Source organism: Spermophilus citellus, assembly GCF_964194105.1.
Source record: "Spermophilus citellus genome assembly, chromosome: 8".
Lineage (NCBI taxonomy): Eukaryota > Metazoa > Chordata > Mammalia > Rodentia > Sciuridae > Spermophilus > Spermophilus citellus.
Genome location: NC_138189.1, coordinates 70,973,360 through 70,998,083, shown reverse-complemented (window position 1 = coordinate 70,998,083; position 24,724 = coordinate 70,973,360). Strand labels below are relative to the sequence as shown.

The 24,724-nt window shown below is 39.5% G+C and overlaps 1 protein-coding gene across 1 annotated transcript; it reads right to left on the bottom strand.

Annotated features, from left to right (window-relative positions):
• Window positions 1-18,801: 18,801 nt before the first annotated feature.
• Window positions 18,802-23,883, bottom strand: DSPP (dentin sialophosphoprotein; the record flags this gene model as incomplete). Its single annotated transcript, XM_081304543.1, is given in 6 exon segments — window positions 18,802-19,927; window positions 20,355-20,356; window positions 20,359-20,967; window positions 21,383-22,348; window positions 22,497-22,583; window positions 23,833-23,883. Coding segments are annotated over 6 exon segments (2,841 nt in total).
• Window positions 23,884-24,724: the final 841 nt, after the last annotated feature.

Below are 24,724 nucleotides of genomic sequence, written 5' to 3'. Positions count from 1 at the left end.
GGCGATTAGGTCATTAGGTGGGATCAGTGCTTTTATAAGAAGTCAGAGAAACACAGTTTCCCTTTCTACCACACAACTAGAAAGGACAATCTATGAACCAGAACTCAGGCTCTCACCAGACAGCAAACCTTAATTTTGGACTCTCCAACTCCATAACTGTGAAAAATAAATTTCTGTTGTATATAATTGCTAAAAATCAATATTGCATATGATCATTAAGAACAGCTCTGTATGACCTCCTAATGTAATTTCGCCATATTTATGGCACCATTTTCAGTTCATCTTTCTAATTTTGAGTAAACAATATTTGTAACTATAATGCCAGGATAGGTTCTTGCTCTAGAGGTATAAGCCTCCTATGAAATAGAAAGTCTGAAATAATTAATAAGAAATAGAGACAGAGCTAGAAACTAGATAAAAAAAAGCAGAGCGCCTGATAGGTGTTCAAGTCCTGATAGGAACTGGAACCCAACAAGTGAAAAATGGTCCCAATTCTTTATTTAAGGCAGAGATAATGTTTCTGCCTGAGAAGTCTTGCTTCTTCGTATGGCAGGAGTCTTGCAGTAAAGGGATTGATTGCAGTTTTCGCAAGCCACACCATCTCAGAAAGGCTATATGGCTCTTGTGGGTCTCCCAATCTCTGATGCTGTGCTGAACTTGTGACAGTGCTAGATAGGAAGTCACAAGAATTGGGCATTCTCAAACCAGCAGGATTGCTGCTGGGAGCTCCAGATACCAGATTTTCCTGCCTAATGGCTTCCACATTTTTTTACTTCACGCACAGTTCATGGATGGCTCATGGATGGCTTCCAGTTGTTACGTTTATTTTAACATTTTCCAGATTTTTGTTTCTCTTTTCTCCATAATGGTAGAGTTGAATTAATTCCTTGTTTTGAGGCTTGAGAGTAAGTGAAAATAATGCATTTTCAATTTTATTATTTGTAAAACATTTGGAAATTGCAGCTATTTGGAGACTATATTTGATTTTACAATGCCACAACTTGGTTATTTGAAAAAGGTTGATTTCAATCTGCTACAAAAAAAAATTGATTCTTTTCCAATCTGGAGACCTCAGAATGTTCTGATCTTGGAGAAAATTGCTAGTGGAATAAAAATGGATAAGACTAAGTACACTATGTCCTGCTTTTTCCTTTGCCAACCTTAAATAATGCTTAGACTAGATTACAGTATCAGTTCTCCAACTTCTTACTTGAAACTTCCTCCCTTCAACCCTCCAAGAGTCAATGAAAGTATTCTAGAAGCCAAATCTACTCTACAAAAGGAAAAGCATTGGCCTAGAAAAGAGTAACTCCATTGAAACCTAACAGTCTTCTGCCAGTGACAAAACAGTCTAATCACAACAGAGATGGGTGAAACCTTCCATCAATACTGTGCAAAAAAATAGAAAGAGATGGCATGGGAGCATCTCAGATTCCATGAAATACCAAGCAAATAATCGTTGACCCACCACAAACCTGGTGGGATATATTTTCTCCCAAATGCTTTATTATTACTTTTACTTGTGGCTTTTTTTAACCAATTAGGATACTCGCTTTTCTGATAAAGTATGAAATTTTGGCAAAACAGATTCAGCATGTATTATATTTCCTTAAATCTAACATACATATGTACAAAATAGTCATCAAATGTACCATCGACATGTCAGAGGATTTTAAGAAAAGTGCTGATAAAATGGATTTCTGACTTGTCCAGCAGTTAAATCAACTGTGTATTTTGCCTTTCTATAGTATTTTAATTTGATGAACAGAAGCATAATAATCTCTGACATAATGGACAGTAGCATTACACAGACAGGTACACATTTCACTTCGACACACATTAGGTTTCACAGAGACTATCATGTGCTTAGTCCTTAGTTTGATCTTTGTCTATAAGGATCCACAAGAACCAAATTAGAAGTAAACTGCTAATCGTTTTCAAAACTTTAAATATTCCCATTTATTGTAGACCAAAACAGAAATTCCTTCCTTTTAACTAATTTTTTCCTTCTTACTGTCTACTAGTTTCCTTTTCTGTAAACACAAAATTACATGTATAAATTTTAATTGTAATCTATGTACTCATTTTAATGTATTTCCTAATCCTGTTTTCAATACTCTATCTAATGCTACTTCTCACCGAATGCTTTTAACTATTCAGCATTTTTCATTTCATTCTTTTACCCTCTAGCCTCTTTCTCTCCTCTTTCTAGGTTCCTATTAATATCTTCAGGAGCAGACAGACTTCTTGTTGGCACTTTGCAAAAATAATACTTTCCTTGAAATTTTTAAAGGAATAAATATATATGTCCAAGATCATATTTATTACTACTTTAAATATTTGCAACTGCAGATTTTTAGGCTAAAAATAAAACAGTTGGAAAGTATTGTAACTACTTTATTTCCTTTTTGTCTCCCTATCTCATCTTCTTTTTCATAATTTCTCTATGAATTTTATATGCCAGGCATATTAATCTAGTAATTCTACCCCTCAATATATTCTGCCTCTAAGCAGAAGTTAATCTTACTCAAAATGCTGTCTTTGCCATCTATTAATAACCTACATATAGTTTTTTATTAGTGAATTATAATTATGCTTAATTTTGGGGTTCATTTTAACTTAAATACACAAACATGGAATATAATTTGCTCCAATTCAGTCCTTACTACTTCCCCTTTCCTTCCCCTCTGTTTCTTTTCCTGTATTCTACCAGTCTTTTTCTATTTATTTAAAATTTTTTAAACAGTGCACTATAGATATACATAAAAGTGAAATTCAGTCTGTTATATTCACACATTTCCATTGGATAGTTTGGTTAGTTTTATTGAACCCAATAAAACTGAATATCCTGTTATAGTTAAAGCATCATCCCTGTGTTTCATAAATTAACTACCAGACCACTCATGTATATCAAATCAAGCTGGTGGCAACTGACCAGAACATAAAGCTGCTCCCCTGATCAGCCCCCAACAATTGCAAGGGCACTCCTTATAAGCCTGAAAACTGCAAAAGTGATGTTTGGGGGTCTAGCCAATGAAAGCAAGCCAGGTTACAGAAATGGAAGAGTGCAGTCAGGCGCTTAGCCAATCACAATTAGCCCAGTCACCCCAGTTACAGAAACAGAGCCCTGTTACCCTAGTTACAGAAACAATGCCCAATTAGGTAGTTCCGTGTAATTAAGGGTTTCTATAGCAAAAGGAAAAGAACAACTTGCCCCAGTCATGACCCTTCTACTTGGCATGGTTGTTTTACAAAATGGAGTTACAAAACAAAATGGAGTCACTTTGGCTTGACTATCACATCTTAGTAGTTTAAAATGTTGATTTTTATTATCTCTTATACTTCCATGGGTTGAAGCTACATGTATCTTGAGGGCGATGGTGGTCATTTTTTTTATTGCTGTGACCAATATGCATGACAGGAACAACTTAAAGTAGGTATTTATTTGGGGATCATATTTCTGAGTTTCTGTCTATTGTCATCTGACTCTTCTGCTCTAGGTCTAAGGTAAGGTAGAAGATCATAGTGGAAGGGCATGGTGGAAGAAAATCCCACCTTATGTCAGCCAGGAAGCAGAAGAGAGAGAAATATAGAGGAGCCATGGAAAAAATATAATCCCCAAAGTCATGTTCCTAGTGATCTGCTCCCTCCAGCCATGTCCCACTTGCCTACAGCTACCATCCAGTAGTTCATTCTAATTATTAATCTATCAAGTATATTATCAATTCACTGATGAGGTTACAGCTCTCATTATCTAATCATTTCACCTCTGAATATTGTTACTTTGGCTAGCATGTTTCCATCACATGAGTTTTTCAGGGAACATTTTATATACAAACAATAACAATTAGTGTATTAGTTCAACATCTCCAGAGAAACAGAACCAAGAGGGTGTGTTATGCTGTATGTATAAAAGGAGAGAGAGATTTATTTTAAGAAATTGGTTCACTCAGTTGTAGAGACCAACAAGGCCAAGATAGACCAGCAGTCTAGAGACCTAAGGCAGAGCTGCATTTTGAGCTTCAATATCTCCTTCCTCCAGGGAAAACAGTCTTTTCTCTACTAAGGCCATCAACAGATTGGATAAGACCCACCTACATTGTAAATGACATTCTGTTTCATTCAAAGTTTACTGATTTTAATATCAATCTTTAAAAAAAAATCTTCACAAAACCATGTAGAATATGTTTGATCAAATATGGGACAACATAGTTGAGCCACATTGACACATAAAATGAATCATCACAATTTCTAAAATGATTTCTCTGCATACACAAATTTATGGTTAAACTTACCCATTCTGATTAAATTATCTCTAGTAATAGTTGTTCAGTTCCCTTCCCAGTGAAATGGGGACCAGTGAGGAAGGTCCTATGAGTCACTGAGGATGGTGGGGAGAGAGGAGCAGAGCTGCATTGACTAGACACAAAGAACCTCTTACCAGATAAATCAAATGCTAGAAATTGTGTCCCAAAGTGTGTCCAAGATGAAATCCAGGGTCAACGATCCAAAACAGAGTCCTCTAACATAAAAGGATGCAAAAGTTCAAAAAGAGGAGAAATTCCAGGAGGTGATGAATGACAGGCAGGTAAGAGCACAGCACAAGTATATCTACTGGAATTCTCACTTAGCATTTTAGGGGACTTTTAAGAGAGCCCCACTGAGACTATTATCAGTAGTGCTCAGTATAGATTATCAGTAGGACTTAACTAGTCTCCTTAGTGAAAACTTCCCACTAAACTCTCTACCTTCACAATGTCAGCAGTTCTAAAAATACATAGGGTATTTTTTTTATTTTCCTTTATTTCCACTGGTAGAAGTTAGCTTAGTCACATTTGATGAGCAGGAAAAGTAGCTGTAGGTCAATATCCCAATAAATCAAAAAGAGAAAAGAAAAAAAAAGACTAATGACTGCGTCTCCTTCCTTCTCCTGCCCAAGAATTGGCCGCATGGGCTTGGTAGAAAAATACTATGCTAGTTAATTCTTTCTTGAAAGGAGACTGCAGTTATTCGTTATGAGTCTGGATTTCAGAAAAGCTATCCCTAATTTTTAAGGTTTTCATTCCTCTCATTTCCCACCAGCAGCATAGTCATCTCATTTTAGCAGATGTCAGGTGAGTTGGTCACATGAGTCTCAACGGGGAACAATGTCTAAGATTTCTGGCACATGGGACATGAATTTATTTTAGCTCCTCATTTAGATGGCTTTGATATGTACTTGAGATTTTATTCCTTTTACCAACATATTTGAAGATAATTTAAATGACTGTTGACACTTATCTGATAGCTAGAAGATTGTCAGATAACCTATGGTGAAAAAAACAGATGTATCTTTCTTATTTAAAATCTATCATGGATTGATACTTTTCTAAAATACAATGAAAACTGTGTGGGAGAAACACGAGGTGAAATGGCTGAAGGCTACCTTGGTGGGAATCCCCAGTGAAATTGAAGTGCTCCAGAATCTAGAGGTCAAAATTCCAGCGCGCGGGATTCGGCTGCAGGGGCTTGGTAGCGGGCGATTTCTCCGCACGGAGCGAAGCAGTACTTGGTCGGCGGACCGCCCCGTGGATGGAGTCTGGGACGTGCCCGAGTTAATTAGCCGCGAGTTACCAGAGAGGGATTACAGCGAAGCGGATTCGGCAGGCTCCTGCCAGTGGCACACTAGCCGCGCTGAGTGCTGAATTCCAGCTTTGAAATACAGGAGAGAATCGGTCCAGTTCGTTTCCCGACACCGGTCGGAACACGCAGGAGAACTGCAGCCGCCATCATGGAGAGCTGACGCAATCATCCCTGTTTTCTACTGATCTCAGCTCATTCAACTACAGAACAGGTGATTCCAGGCTGGTATTTGCCTGCGTCGCGCAGACAGATCGCTCAGGCTCGGGATTGGAAACTCTGAGGAGAATACTCTTCAGGCCTCACCCCTGGCAAGGCGGGCGCCGGGCTTTGAGCGGCCAGATTCCAGTTCCCCGGGTTGCTTTGGCCCAGGGCGGGAGATCCTTCTTGGCCCGGGGCTACGGAACCTGCGGGGACTGCATCTTTGACCCTGCCCCTGTCTGAGCGTACACTGAGCTGGGAGAGGTTGGAGCTGCTAGGCCCGGGCGGGGGTCGCCTGGGCCTGAGGCTGGGGTACCTCTGTGGACCCTGCTCCGAGCAGAGTGTGGCAGGGATCGGAGAGGCTGGGTTCTGGCCCTCGTGGCTGTTTGAGCCCAGGGCCGCGGAGCCTGCGGGGACCGCGAGCTGAGGCCAGCCACAAGTGAAACTTGCGATGAGGGGCAGCGGGACTCTGTCTCCTGGAACAGTTTTGACCCGGAGCTGGAGAGCCCGCGGGAAGTGCGTCTTAGACTCTGCTCCAAGGGGAGCGTACACCGAGCAGGGAGAGTTTGGTGTGGCCAGGCTTGGGCACCTAGCAGGGAGAGTCTGGTGCGGCCAGGCTTGGGCACCGAGCAGGGAGAGTCTGGTGCGGCCAGGCTTGGGCTCCCGGGGCGGCTCTGGCCTGGGTTTGGGGAACCCGCGGCGGTTGCCCTGAGGAGCCTGCTCCTAGCAGAAAGTGGCGGGGATCGGAGAGACCGGCTCCTGGCTCCCGAAGCGGCTCTGGCTCAGGGTTGGGGATCCTACAGGGACTGCTTCTTGGTCCGGGTCCTGCTGGGTACTGCGGGGGCCTGGAGGGCAGAGTGGAGCTGCCTCCTGTGCCCAGAGCAGGCTAAGGGTCCCGCCGGTGTGGTATCGCGACACCCCAACTGCAGCTGGGGCCAAGGAGAGTAGCCGCCCACGCCTGGAACAGGACCAGCGACCCGACGGCAGGGTAGCCAAGTCAACCCACTTGGAGTAGAGGCCGTGAAGAGCTGCCGTCTGACCCTGCAAGGTAGGCAGTCCTGCGTCCCACTGGCAGGACAGGCTCGGCAGCCGGCCAGTGTAGTGGACGAGTAGCATCGAGGCAGTCACGTCACACTGGTTGGAGTGGGGGTTGAACAGAGCCGCCGCCAGCATCCGGAAGGAGCCCAGAGACCCGTTGGAGAGGCAGTTAGGTACCCCCACTGGGAGTGGGGGTTGAGCAGAACTGCAGCCCAGGCCCGCAGGGTGGGCAGATCTGAGACCCACCGGCGGAACAGGCTTGGAGGCCGACCAGCGTGGTAGACACGTCACATCAATTGGAGTAGGGGTGGAGAAGAGCTGCTGCCCACGTCCGGATCAGGACCAACGATCCGAGGACGTGGTAGGAATGTTACCGCAATTGGAGTGGGGGCAGAGTAGAGCAGCCACCCGTGCCCGCAGGGCGGGCAGACCTACGACCAACCAGCGTAGTATATAGATCACCCTGATTAGAGGAGGATCACAGCCACTACCCGCCCTACAAGAGAGATATCCCAAATATACAAGAGCAACAAAAATAAACAGGGGGAAAAATTTCAAAAACACAACAGTTTCACGAAGCAGAAAGAAACGCAAGCAACATGAAAAGACAAGGAAAGAAAGGACCACAAGCAATGCAGGTCAACTCAACCCTAGAAGAGGTAATAGCTGCAACAGATGGAATGTCAGATAAAGAGTTCAGGATATACATGCTTCAGATGATCTGGACTCTCAAGGAAGACATGAGACAGCAAAATCAGACAATGAAAGATCACATTGACAAGGAACTACAGAAACAAATCCAGGAAGTAAAAGATCAATTTCACAGGGAGCTAGAAGTAATAAAGAACAAACAAATAGAAATCCTAGAAATGCAGGAAGCAATAAACCAACTTAAAACCTCAATTGACAATACTACCAGCAGAATAGATCACTTAGAAGATAGAACATCAGACAATGAAGACAAAGTATTTCAACTTGAGAAGAACATAGACAGTTCAGCAAGACTGCTAAGAAACCATGAGCAGAACATCCAAGAAATATGGGATAACATTAAAAGGCCAAACTTAAGAGTCATTGGGATACAGGAGGGCACAGAGCTCCAAACCAGAGGAATGAACAATCTATTCAATGAAATAATACGAGAAAACTTCCCAGACTTGAAGAATGAAACAGAATCCCATATCCTAGAAGCCTACAGGACGCCAAAAGTGCAAAATCATAAGAGATCCACACCTAGACACATTATAATGAAGATGCCCAACATACAGAATAAGGAGAGAATTTTAAAAGCTACAAGAGAAAGAAAGCAGATTACATTTAGGGGCAAACCAATCAGGATAACAGCTGATCTCTCAACACAGACTCTGAAAGCTAGAAGATCCTGGAATAACATATTTCAAACACTGAAAGAAAATGGGCTCCAACCAAGAATCATGTATCTGGCGAAATTAAGCTTCAGGATGGAAGATGAAATTAAAACCTTTCACGATAAACAAAAGTTAAAAGAATTCGCAGCTAGAAAACCAGCTCTTCAAAAAATCCTTGGCAAAACATTACAGGAAGAGGAAACTGAAAATAACATTGAAAACCATCAGTGGGAGATAGGACAGTAAATGGGGGAAAGTAACCAAAGAGGAAAACTAATCAGGTTTAGTAACATAAATAAACAAATATGACTGGAGGAACAAACCTAATCTCAATAATAACCCTAAATGTTAATGGCTTAAACTCACCAATTAAGAGACACAGGCTAGTCGAATGGATCACAAAACAAGATCCAACAATATGTTGCCTACAGGAGACGCATTTGATAGGAAAAGATATACATAGACTGAAGGTGAAAGGCTGGGAAAAATCATTCCACTCATATGGACTGCAGAAACAAGCAGGAGTGTCCATACTCATATCAAACAAAATAGATTTCAAGCCAAAATTAATCAAAAAGGATAAAGAGGGACACTGCATACTGCTCAAGGGAACCATACACCAACAAGACATAACAATCATAAATATATATGCCCCAAACAATGGTGCACCTACGTTCATCAAGCAAACTCTTCTCAAGTACAAGAGTCTAATAGACCACCATACAATAATCATGGGAGACTTCAACACACCTCTCTCACCACTGGACAGATCTTCCAAACAAAAGTTAAATAAGGAAACTATAGAACTCAACAACACAATTAACAACCTAGACTTAATTGACATATATAGAATATACCACCCAACATCAAGTAGTTACACATTTTTCTCAGCAGCACATGGATCCTTCACAAAAATAGATCATATATTATGTCACAGGGCAACTCTTAGACAATATAAAGGAGTAGAAATAATACCATGCATCCTATCTGATCATAATGGAATGAAACTGAAAATCAACGATAAAAGAAGGAAGGAAAAATCATGCACCACATGGAGAATGAACAATAGGTTACTGAATAACCAATGGGTCATAGAAGACATCAAGGAGGAAATTAAAAAATTCTTAGAGATAAATGAAAACACTGACACAACATATCGGAATCTATGGGACACATTGAAAGCAGTTTTAAGAGGAAAATTCATTGCTTGGAGTTCATTCCTTAAAAAAAGAAAAAACCAACAAATAAATGATCTCATACTTCATCTCAAAATCCTAGAAAAAGAAGAGCAAAATAACAGCAAAAGAAGTAGAAGGCAAGAAATAATTAAAATCAGAGCTGAAATTAATGAAATTGAAACAAAAGAAACAATTGAAAAAATTGACAAAACCAAAAGTTGGTTCTTTGAAAAAATAAATAAAATTGACAGACCCTTAGCCATGCTAACGAAGAGAAGAAGAGAGAGAACCCAAATTACTAGCATACGGGATGAAAAAGGCAATATCACAACAGACACTTCAGAAATACAGAAGATAATCAGAAATTACTTTGAATCCTTATACTCCAATAAAATAGAAGATAGTGAAGGCATCGATAAATTTCTTAAGTCATATGATCTGCCCAGATTGAGTCAGGAAGATATAGACAACCTAAACAGACCAATAACAATAGAGGAAATAGAAGAAACCATCAAAAGACTACCAACTAAGAAAAGCCCAGGACCGGATGGGTATACAGCAGAATTTTACAAAACCTTTAAAGAGGAACTAACACCAATACTTTTCAAGTTATTTCAGGAAATAGAAAAAGAGGGAGAACTTCCAAATACATTCTACGAGGCCAACATCACCCTGATTCCTAAACCAGACAAAGACACTTCAAAGAAAGAAAACTACAGACCAATATCTCTAATGAACCTAGATGCAAAAATCCTCAATAAAATTCTGGCGAATCGGATTCAAAAACATATCAAAAAAATTATACACCATGATCAAGTAGGATTCATCCCTGGGATGCAAGGCTGGTTCAATATACGGAAATCAATAAATGTTATTCACCACATCAATAGACTTAAAAATAAGAACCATATGATCATCTCGATAGATGCAGAAAAGGCATTCGACAAAGTACAGCATCCCTTTATGTTCAAAACTCTAGAAAAATTAGGGATAACAGGATCATTCCTCAACATTGTTAAAGCAATCTATGATAAGCCACAGGCCAGCATCATCCTGAATGGAGAAAAATTGAAGGCATTCCCTCTAAGATCTGGTACAAGACAGGGATGCCCTCTCTCACCACTTCTGTTCAACATAGTCCTCGAAACACTGGCCAGAGCAATTAGACAGACGAAAGAAATTAAAGGCATAAAAATAGGAAAAGAAGAACTTAAGTTATCACTATTTGCAGACGATATGATTCTATACCTAACAGACCCAAAAGGGTCTACAAAGAAACTATTAGAGTTAATAAATGAATTCAGCAAAGTGGCGGGATATAAAATCAACACGCATAAATCAAATGCATTCCTGTACATCAGCGACAAATCCTCTGAAACAGAAATGAGGACAACTACTCCATTCACAATATCCCCCAAAAAAATAAAATACCTGGGAATCAATCTAACAAAAGAGGTGAAAGACCTATACAATGAAAACTACAGAACCCTAAAAAGAGACATAGAAGAAGACCTCAGAAGATGGAAAAATATACCCTGCTCATGGATAGGCAGAACTAACATCATCAAAATGGCGATATTACCAAAAGTTCTCTATAAGTTCAATGCTATCCCAATCAAAATCCCAACAGCATTTCTTGTAGAAATAGATAAAACAATCAGGAAATTCATATGGAATAATAAAAGACCCAGAATAGCAAAAACAATGCTAAGCAGGAAGTGTGAATCAGGCGGTATAGCGATACCAGACTTCAAACTATACTACAGAGCAATAGTAACAAAAACAGCATGGTACTGGTACCAAAACAGGCGAGTGGACCAATGGTACAGAATAGAAGACACAGTAACCAATCCGCAAAACTACAACTATCTTATATTTGATAAAGGGGCTAAAAGCATGCAATGGAGGAAGGATAGCATCTTCAACAAATGGTGCTGGGAAAACTGGAAATCCATTTGCATCAAAATGAAACTGAATCCCTTTCTCTCGCCATGCACAAAAGTTAACTCAAAATGGATCAAGGAGCTCGATATTAAATCAGAGACACGGCGTCTGATAGAAGAAAAAGTCGGCTATGATCTACATACTGTGGGGTAAGGCCCCAAATTCCTCAATAGGACACCCATAGCGCAAGAGTTAACAACCAGAATCAACAAATGGGACTTACTCAAACTAAGAAGTTTTCTCTCAACAAAAGAAACAATAAGAGAGATAAACAGGGAACCTACATCCTGGGAACAAATCTTTACCCCACACACTTCAGATAGAGCCCTAATATCCAGAGTATACAAAGAACTCAAAAAATTAGATAATAAGATAACAAATAACCCAATCAACAAATGGGCCAAGGACCTGAACAGACACTTCTCAGAGGAGGACATACGATCAATCAACAAGTACATGAAAAAATGCTCAACATCGCTAGCAGTCAGAGAAATGCAAATCAAAACCACCCTAAGATACCATCTCACTCCAGTAAGATTGGCAGCCATTAAGAAATCCAACAACAACAAGTGCTGGCGAGGATGCGGGGAAATGGGTACACTTGTTCATTGTTGGTGGGACTGCAAAATGGTGCAGCCAATTTGGAAAGCAGTATGGAGATTTCTTGGAAAGTTGGGAATGGAACCACCATTTGACCCAGCTATTCCCCTCCTCAGTCTATTCCCTAAAGACCTAACAAGAGCATGCTACAGGGACACTGCTATATCGATGTTCATAGCAGCACAATTCACGATAGCAAGATTGTGGAACCAACCTAGAAGCCCTTCAATAGATGAATGGATTAAAAAAATGTGGCATTTATACACAATGGAGTATTACTCTGCAATAAGAAATGACAAAATCATAGAATTTGGAGGGAAATGGATGGCATTAGAGCAGATTATGCTAAGTGAAGCTAGCCAATCCTTAAAAAACAAATGTCAAATGTCTTCTTTGATATAAGGGGAGTAACCAAGGACGGGGTAGAGACGAAGAGCTGGAGAAGAAGAATAACATTAAACAGGGATGATAGGCGGGAGGGAAAGTGAGAGTTAAGGGAAATTGCATGGAACTGGAAGGTGAGCCTCAGGGTTATACACAATTACATATAAGAGGAAAGGAGGAGTAGGAGAAAAATTATATAAGTGGAAGAAACGATTTATAGTAGAGGGGATGGAGAGAGAGTAGGGGAGGGGAGGGGAGGGGAGGGGTGAGGGGACAGTGGAGAATGGGATAGACAGCAGAATACATCAGTCACTAGAAAGGCAATTTGTAAATCAATGGAAATGTAACTGATGTGACACAGCAATCTGTATACGGGGTAAAAATGGGAGTTCATAACCCACTTGAATCAATCTGTGAAATATGGTATAATAAGAACTATGTAATGTTTTGAACAACCAACAATAAAATAATTAAAAATAAATAAATAAATAAATAAATAAATAAATAAATAAATAAATAAAATAAAATACAATGAAAAAGAGTTACTAGAAAAATGATCACACTTGGATTCCATAGCAATGTCAAGTTGCTATAAAAGTTAGAAATACTGTTTCTCTTCTTCTGGACTTGTTAATTAGCACCAATGTAGGTACAGGTTGAATATTCCTTATCCAAAATGCTTGAGACCAATTTTATATTTCTTCTTCTGTGAAGTATCTGTTCAGTTCCTTAGCCCATTTTTTGATTGGGTTATTATTAGGCACAGGGTCTCTGTTCTAGTGCCTAATTCTTTGATCCACTTTGAGTTGATTTTTTTTTGTAGGGTGAGAGATAGGGGTTTAATTTCATTTTGCTACATATGAATTTTCATTTTTCCCAGCATCATTGTTGAAGAGGCTATCTTTTCTCCAGCGAGTTTTTTGGCACCTTTATCTAGTATGAGATAGCTGTATTTATGTGGGGTTTGTCTCTTGTCTTCTGTTGGTCTACATGTCAAACCTCAGACTCTTTCAACTATCCTTTTTCGATAAATTAAAAAGGTAAAGAGAAGTAGGTCAAAATTAAGAATTGAACTCCAAAAACCAGAATCATAGACACTCCTGAGAAAATACCTACCAAGTTGGTACACCAGTACCTGAGTTGTAGTAAAGGACTGGAGTTTGGTATAAGGATGAGAATTATTAAATCTCAGAACTTGACCAATTATGGTGAATGTACAGGATAGAGAGAAGGGGCACAGAATATGATCTCCCTGTCTACAGGAAGCAGGTGAGGGAGGAAAGTAGAGAACTTATTCCATGCTGCAAATTTTAACCAGGGCAATCTGTGCACAAAACACAGGATGTAGACAAAGTGGCAACATGTGATTAGGGCACAGACAGTATTCAGCAAAAGAGAAACAGAAATAATGGGAGTGATGCAAAGTCCTACAGGTAGTGATCTAGAAGGGGTGATATTAAAAGAACAGGCAGGCATCTGGGAGTTCTGCTTGAATCTGGGAAAAAGACTAGCAAAATAAGCAGTCTTGGTTTTAGCAGATACATGCCTCCCGAGAACCAGCTGAGACCAAGTGAGTAAGAATCTGCCCACCGTTCATCAGACTGGAAAAATAGACATAGATTGAGCCAGATGCCATTTTCATAGGAAACAACATATCTCTCAAGGATGCTGAAGCTGGAATTGTCATAATAAGCCCCATCTTTGAGTAATTCTTGTTTTATTAATCACTGAGACACTTCATTCTCTAAAATCAAATATTATTGGGGACTTTGCTGTTGAAGATTATGTCAGCAAGAATAAAGCCCTCCACTCTTGCCTGGAGGCTCTAAGTCACTTTGACACAAAAAAACAGCCTCAATTCCAAATCCAGGTGAAGAAGTTCAGGTAAGTGGTAACTGGACTCAAGAGTCCTCATTCATCCTAACTTTGCTCTTTCCAAAGAAATGGGAGCCTGGGTCAACTTACAGTCCATATCCAATGTTGCTGTCTTTACCTGCATCCCTGCTTTGCTTTGACCCTCTCAAATACTGTTTTGTTTAATTATCATCTAATTTCTACCCTCTCCTCCAATCCTTTGTCTTTTCCTTTGCTGAGATGCCCCACTCTGTTGAACAATCTCTTTCACTGCATTAGGTAATAAGCCCACTTGTGTCAGACACTAGATTTGCTCCTGGCATTCCCAGGTGTGCTGGGTTAGGAAAATTCTAAGATACTTGCTAGAACAGAATGAGGAAGTAGGGCAGAAGCTCAGAAATTCACTCAAAGGGAATTTTCACCTGGGGACAAGATAAGAACTCACTTGTCATAATCAGGATATTAGGATAAACCCAGGAGATTTTTTGCTTTGGTGCACCTTGAATGTGAGTCTGGCACAGCCTAAGTATCTCTTGCTTTTAATTGAGAGTGTTCTTAAGATGTGGAGATAGAGCTGGGAGGTCAAAAAAAAAAAGATTCAGTGAGGAAAGTACCATTAAAGTGGGAGCTGAGAACTAGTTGGTGGAGACTAAAATCCAAGAGCATGCAGAAGGACTAGGAATATAAGCCCAAGCACATTTTTCCCAGAGGAGAGTGTGTCTGGGTTCTTACATAGGGAGATGCTGGGAATTACGGTCTGCTAAAAGCAACTGTCTCTTCCCCATAGAGATTTATTCAACTATTTAAAAGGAAAAAGACTAGGGAGAAAATGAAGGAAAGAGGGGAAGATCCAATAGCAAAGCCCCAAATTCCCTTGGAAACAAGAGAGGTGTCCTATGCCAAAGATGTCAATCCTGTTTCTTGCTGGAGCTGAGTCTGTGCAAACTAAAGGAAAACATCAAGTCTAAGGTATCAGTGATCTTTAGACTTATACCATTTTTTTCTGAATTACATGATTGTCCCATAGGAATTGATTTCCCTCATCACATCCCCCACCCTCTTTTTAGCATTTGAATCCAAGATCCCTGTTTAGAATAGAGGTTGAGAACATTGTGTGGTTGACTTGCTTCATTCTCTAGAGGATTTGATTCCAAGCAGCCGTGAACGTATCACTGTGAGAACACAATGATATTTTCATCCATGACTGAATAAAATACTATTCTGTTCCTTCTCCTTTTAGGGACAGGAAAATTGTTCTTGGTTATTTTGGTCTATGGCTTTTCAAAACTTCCATTACAAATCATAAAGCAAGTTTGACTTCTGGGAAATGCCACTCTAGTTAATAATTCAAAATGTATTAATGTGGTGAGGTATATCTTCCTAAAGGTTATCTTTCTATATCAGAAATAGATTTTAAAATAACAACAGCAACAACAACAACAACAAAACCCTCTTATTATGTTTCTTGATTTGTGGTCTTATCAGGTGCAAAAGAACTTCCCAGGGACAACCTCTGAGAGCCAGTTGTAAGATCTGGCACCTTTAGTCATCCATGGAGTCAGAAAGCAAGCTTGAATTCCCAACAGTCCACCAGGACAATCACAAGGGCCTTTTGCTCAAGAGTGCAATGTAACTTTGGCTGTTTTACTACGGCCCAAATTGAATCCAGGATCCCATCCCACCACCATTCTTCCCTGCCCTCGACACATATAAAACACTTCCTCCCTTCCTTTATCCTTCCCTCCCTTTTTTCTTTCCTTACTTATTTCCTTCCTTCCTTCCTAAATCTCTTCAAAGGTAAAAAGAAACTTATAGATTTTTAAGGACAAACATGAATGTGGAAACATGAAATTACTGCTAGCAATAATGCTTTCCTAAACCAATGGCTTTCAAACTCATTTAACTACAACCAAAAGCAAGGAAGACATTTTACATCATGTCCCAGTATCTGCATACTCTGACATATTTGTATATGTATAAAGAGATAGAAATAATCAAATTTCATAGCATACTACCTATGATGCACTGATTTTCTTTTTTTTTTCCTTTTATGAAATGTCATAACTCACTAAGTTGGTATAATGAGCTACTAAAGGATTGGCAACCAGCAGTTTAAAAAATTCTGCTGTCATGAGTGATATTAAGAGAAGGCCTATTAATCTTTATTCCAGAAAATAACTCAAGAATAATTTTTCCTAATAGCAGAACTCTTAGGCTTAGAGAATCTACTTTTGAGACATTCCTGTGGAAAGTGTTTGCTCCACTCCTGTCTCAAAGGTCCAGAAGTCATTGCAGATGTAATTATATGAGAGAATCAGGATCACAGTGCCCCTTCATGATTTCTGACATCAGCCCTAAATCCTGAACATGTACTCCTTGGAAATACTTCTAAAGGTGAAGTCTTTACAGGAACTGGTTAGAAATTTATCTCAGACTCTTATCTCAGGTGATATCCACAGACTCTCTTGGGGCCAGAAGTGGCTTAGGAAATGATGGAACAGTAAACACAAATTAAATATCTTAGGACATTTCATAAAATGAAATAAAACATAGCTGTGAAGAAAAATGAGGTTGACCTGTGTACTCTGAACCAATATTCAGGGTAGGTTGCTCAGCTAAAAAGAGTAAGATGAGTACTTTGTATGTAGTAGGCTTCCATATGTTTTTAAAAGGGAAGTATATGTGCTTTTATGTGAATGCAATATTTGTGGAAAGTTCTACAATATATTAGTAACAGAAATTGACACTAGGGAAGAGAAATAGAGGACTAGAAGTCTAAAGTGATCAAGATCAAATTTTTATATTTTACATAGTATTTTAAAATTGTTATTTTGTATATATACATATGTTACTTTTCCAACCAAAAGTAGATAACTATTTAAAAACTGTGATATTATAAAACAGATTTTGTGATGTGGACGCCAAATATTTGCAAATTCATTAGGGTGAAAAGAGTTTTCCTTATGAGCAATTGAATAAATAGATGTTTATTATAACACTGAAATTATCTCTTTCATTTACATATCTTGTACAGTTTACAAAGAGTTCCACATCCATTGTTGATTTAGGGCTCATGACAACCATTTGAAATAAGTGTGACAGGTACTAGAAGCAGAACTTTACAAATAAAAACAAAACAAGCAAACAAAAAATTCTATAGTTTAACAGAATGAAAAACCTAGAGAATATTTTAAGGTAAAAGGTTTGGAGTCATTACATGGCTGTGATATAATAGAAATCTAACATTTTACAATATTAAGAATCACAAAGTAGTTTACAAATAGCAGCATTTTTTAAGCTTTTAGCAATATTCCTTACAATTTTTAACTCTTAAAAACTCTTGCATAAAGGAGGAATGAGGCAGGAAAAAGAAACGCTCTGAAACTGTTTGTGTAAAATGTGCCTAACATTAGAACATAAATTGTCAACTAAAGACTGGTTTAAAAATTGATGTTAGAGAAATTGCAACCATAACTTCACAATATAGTTTTACCTTTAAATTAGAACAAATCTAAAATAATGGCCTAAGTGGAGAAAAAAAGAGAAATTACAAAGCATCATTACCAATTCTCAAAAAATACCCTCAAGTCATAGTGTTCTTTAGTTTCCCTGGGACAATCCGCATTTACACCTCCTGTCCCCATGTAATTATTCAAAGCACCCTTTTCATTTTCAAAAGTACTCTAAGTATGGATGATAATTATATCTCCACCCTGTTAAAGATCACTCTCTATTTTCATTCATCTTTATGATCCTTGTTTTCTAGGGTTTGGGCTTCATCTCAAAACTAATTATCTTTATACTTGCAAAAGCTGAATGACCTAAGCTCAGGTCTTAACTGCATATGAGACTCTCTCAAATCAAAAAGAGAAGCTTTCCAAAATATTGCCCACCAGCAACTTTATTAAAGAGATTCACAGTGGAAAGGCAGTCTCAGGGTCTAGTCTGGAAGTTTTGGCATGTTGAAATTTAAAAGGGAAATGTGAGCCAGGTTTCACTTGGTGAGACTGATGTGAAGACAATTGAAAGTTTGTTCCCAAATCCTGGAAAGATTAAAGAGTTGCTATGATATTTTCTTCAGGTTGCAAATGTATATCTTCCATAGAACAAGCAAATCAATCAGCATTTGCATAGGATGTCACAGAACAGCATTTTTTTTTTTTTACTCCACAGTAAGCAGACTCTCCATGACTGCTACAGGATTAAGGTAATGTCACAGGTTATGTGTAAGAAGAGTTTACTTACTACATCCTCTAAAGCAGCTGGCATTATAATTGAAGATATCATGTCTAAGTGATTGCTTGAGGTGTCTGTGTAAAATATTAAAGAACATTTTAATTATTCCTGTATGTTTACATTTACACTTTTAACAAAATATTTTCAGAACATGATTATCTTTTAACATGCATGTACCCAAGGTCATACATTCAGATTCTCTCTCTAAGGGAATTGGGACTGAATTCCAAATCCAACACTTTGACTTGATTCCCCTAGTTGTTTCTATGGATGTTTACATACATTGTTTATTTATCTATTTTATTTTATTGGGAATCTATTTGCTATTGATTACTCATCAAATTTTCACACACAAAAAAACTCATTGGATTTCCTTTGTTCTAATCATCACTGGTTGAGTGGTTACTATCACTGCCTTCACTGTCATTGTCACTGTCACTGTCACTGTCACTTCCATTATTGCCATTACCAGACTTGCTCTGGCTGTCACTCTCATCATTGCTGTCAGATTTGCTATCCCCACTGTCACTGCTGTCACTATCACTGCTGTCACTATCACTGCTGTCACTACTGTCACTGCTGTCACTGCTGTCACTGCTGTCACTGCTGTCGCTGCTATCGCTGCTGTCGCTGCTGTCACTGCTGTCACTGCTGTCACTACTATCACTGCTGTCACTGCTGTCACTGCTGTCACTGCTGTCACTACTATCACTGCTGTCACTGCTGTCACTGCTGTCGCTGCTATCGCTGCTATCACTGCTGTCACTACTATCACTGCTGTCACTGCTGTCACTGCTGTCACTACTATCACTGCTGTCACTGCTGTCACTGCTGTCACTGCTATCACTGCTGTCACTGCTATCACTGCTGTCGCTGCTGTCACTGCTGTCACTACTGTCACTGCTGTCACTGCTATCACTGCTGTCACTGCTATCACTGCTGTCACTGCTGTCACTGCTGTCACTACTATCACTGCTGTCACTGCTATCACTGCTGTCACTGCTATCACTGCTGTCGCTGCTGTCGCTGCTGTCACTGCTGTCACTGCTGTCACTACTATCACTGCTGTCACTGCTGTCGCTGTTGTCACTGCTATCACTGCTATCACTGCTGTCACTGCTGTCACTGCTGTCACTGCTGTCACTACTATCACTGCTGTCACTGCTGTCGCTGTTGTCACTGCTATCACTGCTATCACTGCTGTCACTGCTATCACTGCTGTCGCTGCTGTCACTGCTGTTACTACTGTCACTGCTGTCACTGCTATCACTGCTGTCACTGCTATCACTGCTGTCACTGCTGTCGCTGCTATCACTACTATCACTGCTATCACTGCTGTCGCTGCTGTCACTGCTATCACTGCTGTCACTGCTATCACTGCTGTCACTGCTGTCGCTGCTATCACTACTATCACTGCTATCACTGCTGTCGCTGCTGTCACTGCTATCACTGCTGTCACTGCTGTCACTGCTATCACTGCTGTCACTGCTATCACTGCTGTCGCTGCTGTCACTGCTGTTACTACTGTCACTGCTGTCACTGCTATCACTGCTGTCACTACTATCACTGCTGTCACTGCTGTCGCTGCTGTCACTGCTGTCACTACTATCACTGCTGTCACTGCTGTCGCTGCTATCACTACTATCACTGCTATCACTACTATCACTGCTGTCACTGCTGTCACTGCTGTCGCTGCTGTCACTACTATCTCTGCTGTCACTGCTGTCACTGCTGTCACTACTATCGCTGCTATCACTGCTGTTACTACTGTCGCTGCTGTCACTATCACTGCTATCACTGCTGCCACTACTGTCACTACTATGACTGTTTGATTTGCTATCACTGCTGTCACTGCTGTCTGATTTACTGTCACTGTCACTGCTGTCACTGCTATCGCTGCTGTCACTGCTATCGCTACTATCACTGCTGTCACTGCTGTCGCTGCTATCACTACTGTCACTGCTGTCACTGCTGTCACTGCTCTCTGATTTGCTGTCACCACTGTCCTTGCTCTCTGATTTATCTTCACTGATTTCTGATTTATCTTCACTGCTTTCTGATTCATCATTGTCTTCACTCTCATTGTTACTATCATCACGGTGACTGTCACTATCATCAGTATCTGATGCACCATCACTGCCCTCATCATTGTCTTCTCCATTTGAGTCACTGCCATTGCCATTATCATTTGATTCATCAGAGTTATAAGAAGCATCTCCTCCATTACTGCTGTCATTGTCACCATCTGAATTAGCATCCTCGCTTCCATTAGACTCATCACTGCTGTTGGGGTCATCTCCTTGCATAGATTCATCATCAAAATCATAACTGTCATATCCAGCACTATTGCTACCACTACCTGTTTTACTGTGCCTGGCTTTATTTCCAGGTTCTGATTTCTGGCCAGGTCCTTGTATGTTGTCAACCTCTCCTTGTGTTTTGGCATTTCCTGAGCTCACATTCATTCCATGTTGTCCTTTACTATCTTTACTTTCATTGATTTTCCCAGCTTCTTTGGTAATATTAGTTCTGTCGGTTTCTATTCCCTGTGGAACAATGAAGAAAAGAATGATTGATTAGTGAATATTTGCTGCAAAGTTGCATTGGTCTGAGGAGGACTGTATGAGAAAAATGACCACAGGAATAGGATTCCAACTTTCAGTTTTCCCAAACAGTTATTTGTGAAAACATACTTTATTTTGTACTTGAAAGTACTCTTGTGTTCAGATTGCTTAGCAACCTATCCACATTTATATCCTTTTATTCCTACCTAAAAGGAACTTTCTAGAAATTCTGACTTTTAAAATTTTCTATATTATACTCCAATAGGAACTCCAGCTTTCTTCTTAGTCAAATAATGTAGGTGAAATATTACCTGGATGCTTATGATTTTTGTGCTACCCTCAGAAGGTGCCAGGGAAGAATGAAACTTACATCAAAAGAAGTTGGATTAAAACTAACCTGAAGTTGGCTCTTCCCAATAGCACTTTGTTCTGGTTGTCTGGTGATTCCATTTTCCACACCTTTGCTTTCTCTGTGGCTGGGTTTCTGGGTGTCCTCTATTCCTTGGCTACCATTGCCTTCTGGAATACCATCAGAGTCTTCTTCACTATTGGAGGTGTTGTCTCCACCAGTGCCATTATGGGAATCCTCTTTGTCTTCAGAGTCATCATCTTCACCACTAGTTGAATTCTGACCTATGCTACTGTCATCTCCTTTGCCATGAGACTGACCCGTATGGCCCTTGCTGTTATCACTGCCCTTGTTTCCATTCCCTGGTTCTCCACCATCATTGTCACCAGAACCCATGTCATCATCCTCATCTGCACCATCTCCACTAGGACTCCCATCAGAATTATCCAAGCCAGCATCTTCTCCATTGCCTGGTGTTACCTCAACCTCCTTATCCCCATTTCCCTCACCTTCTCTTTGGGGTGTTACTGCACTTGTATCACCCTCATTCCCATTTATTTTATTGTCATGGTCTGTATTATTATTGTTACCAACTACTTGAGGTCCATTTTCTTGGAAAACAGTAACACCCTCATTTTGGCTTGTGTCTCCATTATCCTCATTTGTTGTATTCTGATCAGCACTGCCATTAATATCACTCTCATTTGCTGCTTCAGCATTGTCGGTGATGCCTACTTGTCCCCTGATGCCATTTGCTGTACTGTTATCTTCTTCTCCATGAATTGCATCATGACCATATGTTTCTGGTTTTCCTGTGACTCCATTTTCTTCCTCAATATTCCCCTCTTGCCTGTCTAAAACAGACTGTGTAGAACTCTTCCCTCCTACTTCTTTCCACTCAGAACCATTCCCTTTTCCTTCATAACCATCCTTGGTGTACTGTTGCCTTCCTAACTCATTTGCATGAAGGGATTCACCACTTTCTTTAGTGGTGTCATTGGCATTTAACTCATGCTGAAAAGGAGAAAAAATTCAAAATAAATTATAGGTCTCATCTTGAAGCAAAGCAACTGAAAAGAAGGGTGAAAAATTGTAGGAAGTTAATGAATTCAAAAAAATCTTAGAAATAGAAATAACGGGAAACACATTTCATATCCCATACCTGTACTGGCACTTTTTGTTTTGCTAGAAGATGTAAATTCACAGATTTTTCAACAGTGTGTCTCTCCAATGGCTTGGTTTGAGGAAGCTGCCAAAGTGAAAACATGGGATATTTAAAGAATCTTATTTTATGTATAGTACCTCACACATGAACATTTTTCCCTCAGTGAAAAGAGTGAAAATATAATACAAAGGTAAATAAATGATCTAAGAAAAAGAAGTAGCTTGTTGCTGGGCTTATGCACAATTTTTAATTTGGCATGTGGATATTTTTCTTTATGGTATTACCAATTTTGTTAAATTATTAGCCAGACTACTTATCTTGACTGTAGAAAAACAAGGAGGTAGACCCTTTTTGTTTCTGAACAAGCCTCTTGCAGTAGCACAGAACCCACCCCAAGTATAATCCTGGGCAAATCTCCTAAGAGAATAGTGGGTGTGGTCAGAGTCAGTGCTGAACCAAAATCAAGTAACTGATACTTCTGGGCTGTTCAAGAATACACTTAAAACACTTGGGGGAATTCTCAACTACAGAAATTCCAAAAAATGCTTGGTCTCATTAGAGCATATGAAAATGTTAAGCCTGAAATCTGGTTAATACAATTACAAATGGGTTATCATATAAAGACTTTTTTTAAAAAATTAATAAATGCTTTATTTTATATATAACATAAAATGTACCCTAAGAAAAACAGTTCTTAATTTTTATTAGAGTATTTTAGTTGTACATAGTAGTAGGGTTCATTTTTACATATTCATACATTTATGGGATAGAATTTGTTTCATTTCAATTCCCAGTACTTCCACTTTCCCTCTCTTTCTCTTTTACCCTATTCCCATTTCCCTATTCTATTGGTTTTCCTTCCTTTTATTTGTTTTAATTGGTGCTTGTGAATATACATAAAAACAGAATTCACTGTGGTATATATTCTTGTATCTGCATAGCATAATTTGGTCAATTTCATTCCTCAGTTCTCTTTTCCCTCTCCCCTCCCTTCCCCTCAATCATCTTCCTCCACTCCACTGATCTCCCTTCTATTTTCATGGGATCCCTTCTTCCCCCATATGCCCACCCTTATTTTGCTGTAGCTTTTGTATGTGAGAGAAAACATACAACCCTGACTTTCTGAGTCTGGCTTAGTTCACTTTCATGATCTCCATATCCATCCATTTACCAGCAAATGCATGATTTTATTGTTCTTTATAGCTGAGTAAAACTCCATGTGTAATGCAAATCTCAATGTTTGAACTCCATTTAACTGCAAAACTTTAGGTATGGTTTGTTGGACTAAAAGATTTAGCAAAGCAAGGAAGTTTTCTGAGGAAGAAAAACTTACTGGAATGGCCCATGCTGCTGCCCAAATGCAAATAAATATAATTATCTTCATTGTCCTTAGGAATAATAATCAATGGCTGTTTTAAAAAAAGAACAGCACAAAATCACTTATAAAGCAAAAGATAATAGCTACAGTAATATATTATTTTGATCTGCAACATTTGCCCTTTTCCCTGGGAAAGGAGTACATATCCAACATGAGATTTATGATATTGCAGAATATACCTGGTATGTTTATGGAGCCTATGTCAGGTGTCATCAGCTCAGCACTGATGTAGCTTCTGAGGCTTTTTCTGCCTGTGCCAATAAAGGACAACATCCGTGGATAGAGAGAGGGCATAGCCATAATTTTGCCCTTCCACTGTTCTTAATGGTAGTGAGCATGCACTCTCTCTCATTCTCTCTCTCTCTCTCTCTCTCTCTCTCTCTCTCTCTCTCTCTCTCTCTTCTGAATAGATTTAATCAAGTGTTAACTAACTCTGCTAAGATTGTGCTTTAAAGAGGAAGCATTTGTAATCCCCACCCTAAATCTCTAGAATTGTGTTATACCAGACGACAGGAGAAAGAAATGATTGACTTGAGGGAGCTCAGTTAGTGGAAAGAACATGGAGTTTGAATTCTGATACCTAGTTCAAATTTTACCTCTACTAGTGGCTGTGTGAGCTTGAGGCAGTTAAGAAGCTTTATTAAGTCTTCAGTTCCTCTGTCTGGGATAGTGATAATACTACACCTCAGGAGTATAACCGGGTTAGCAAAGGATTGTCTCTGAGAAGACTTCTCTGACTCCATTTCAAAGAGAATTTGTGTAACTTTTTACACCCAGTGGTTTCCGTATACCTCACCCACAACACACTACACAATTCTAAAATTGCCAGGTTATTTCTATTTTCCTC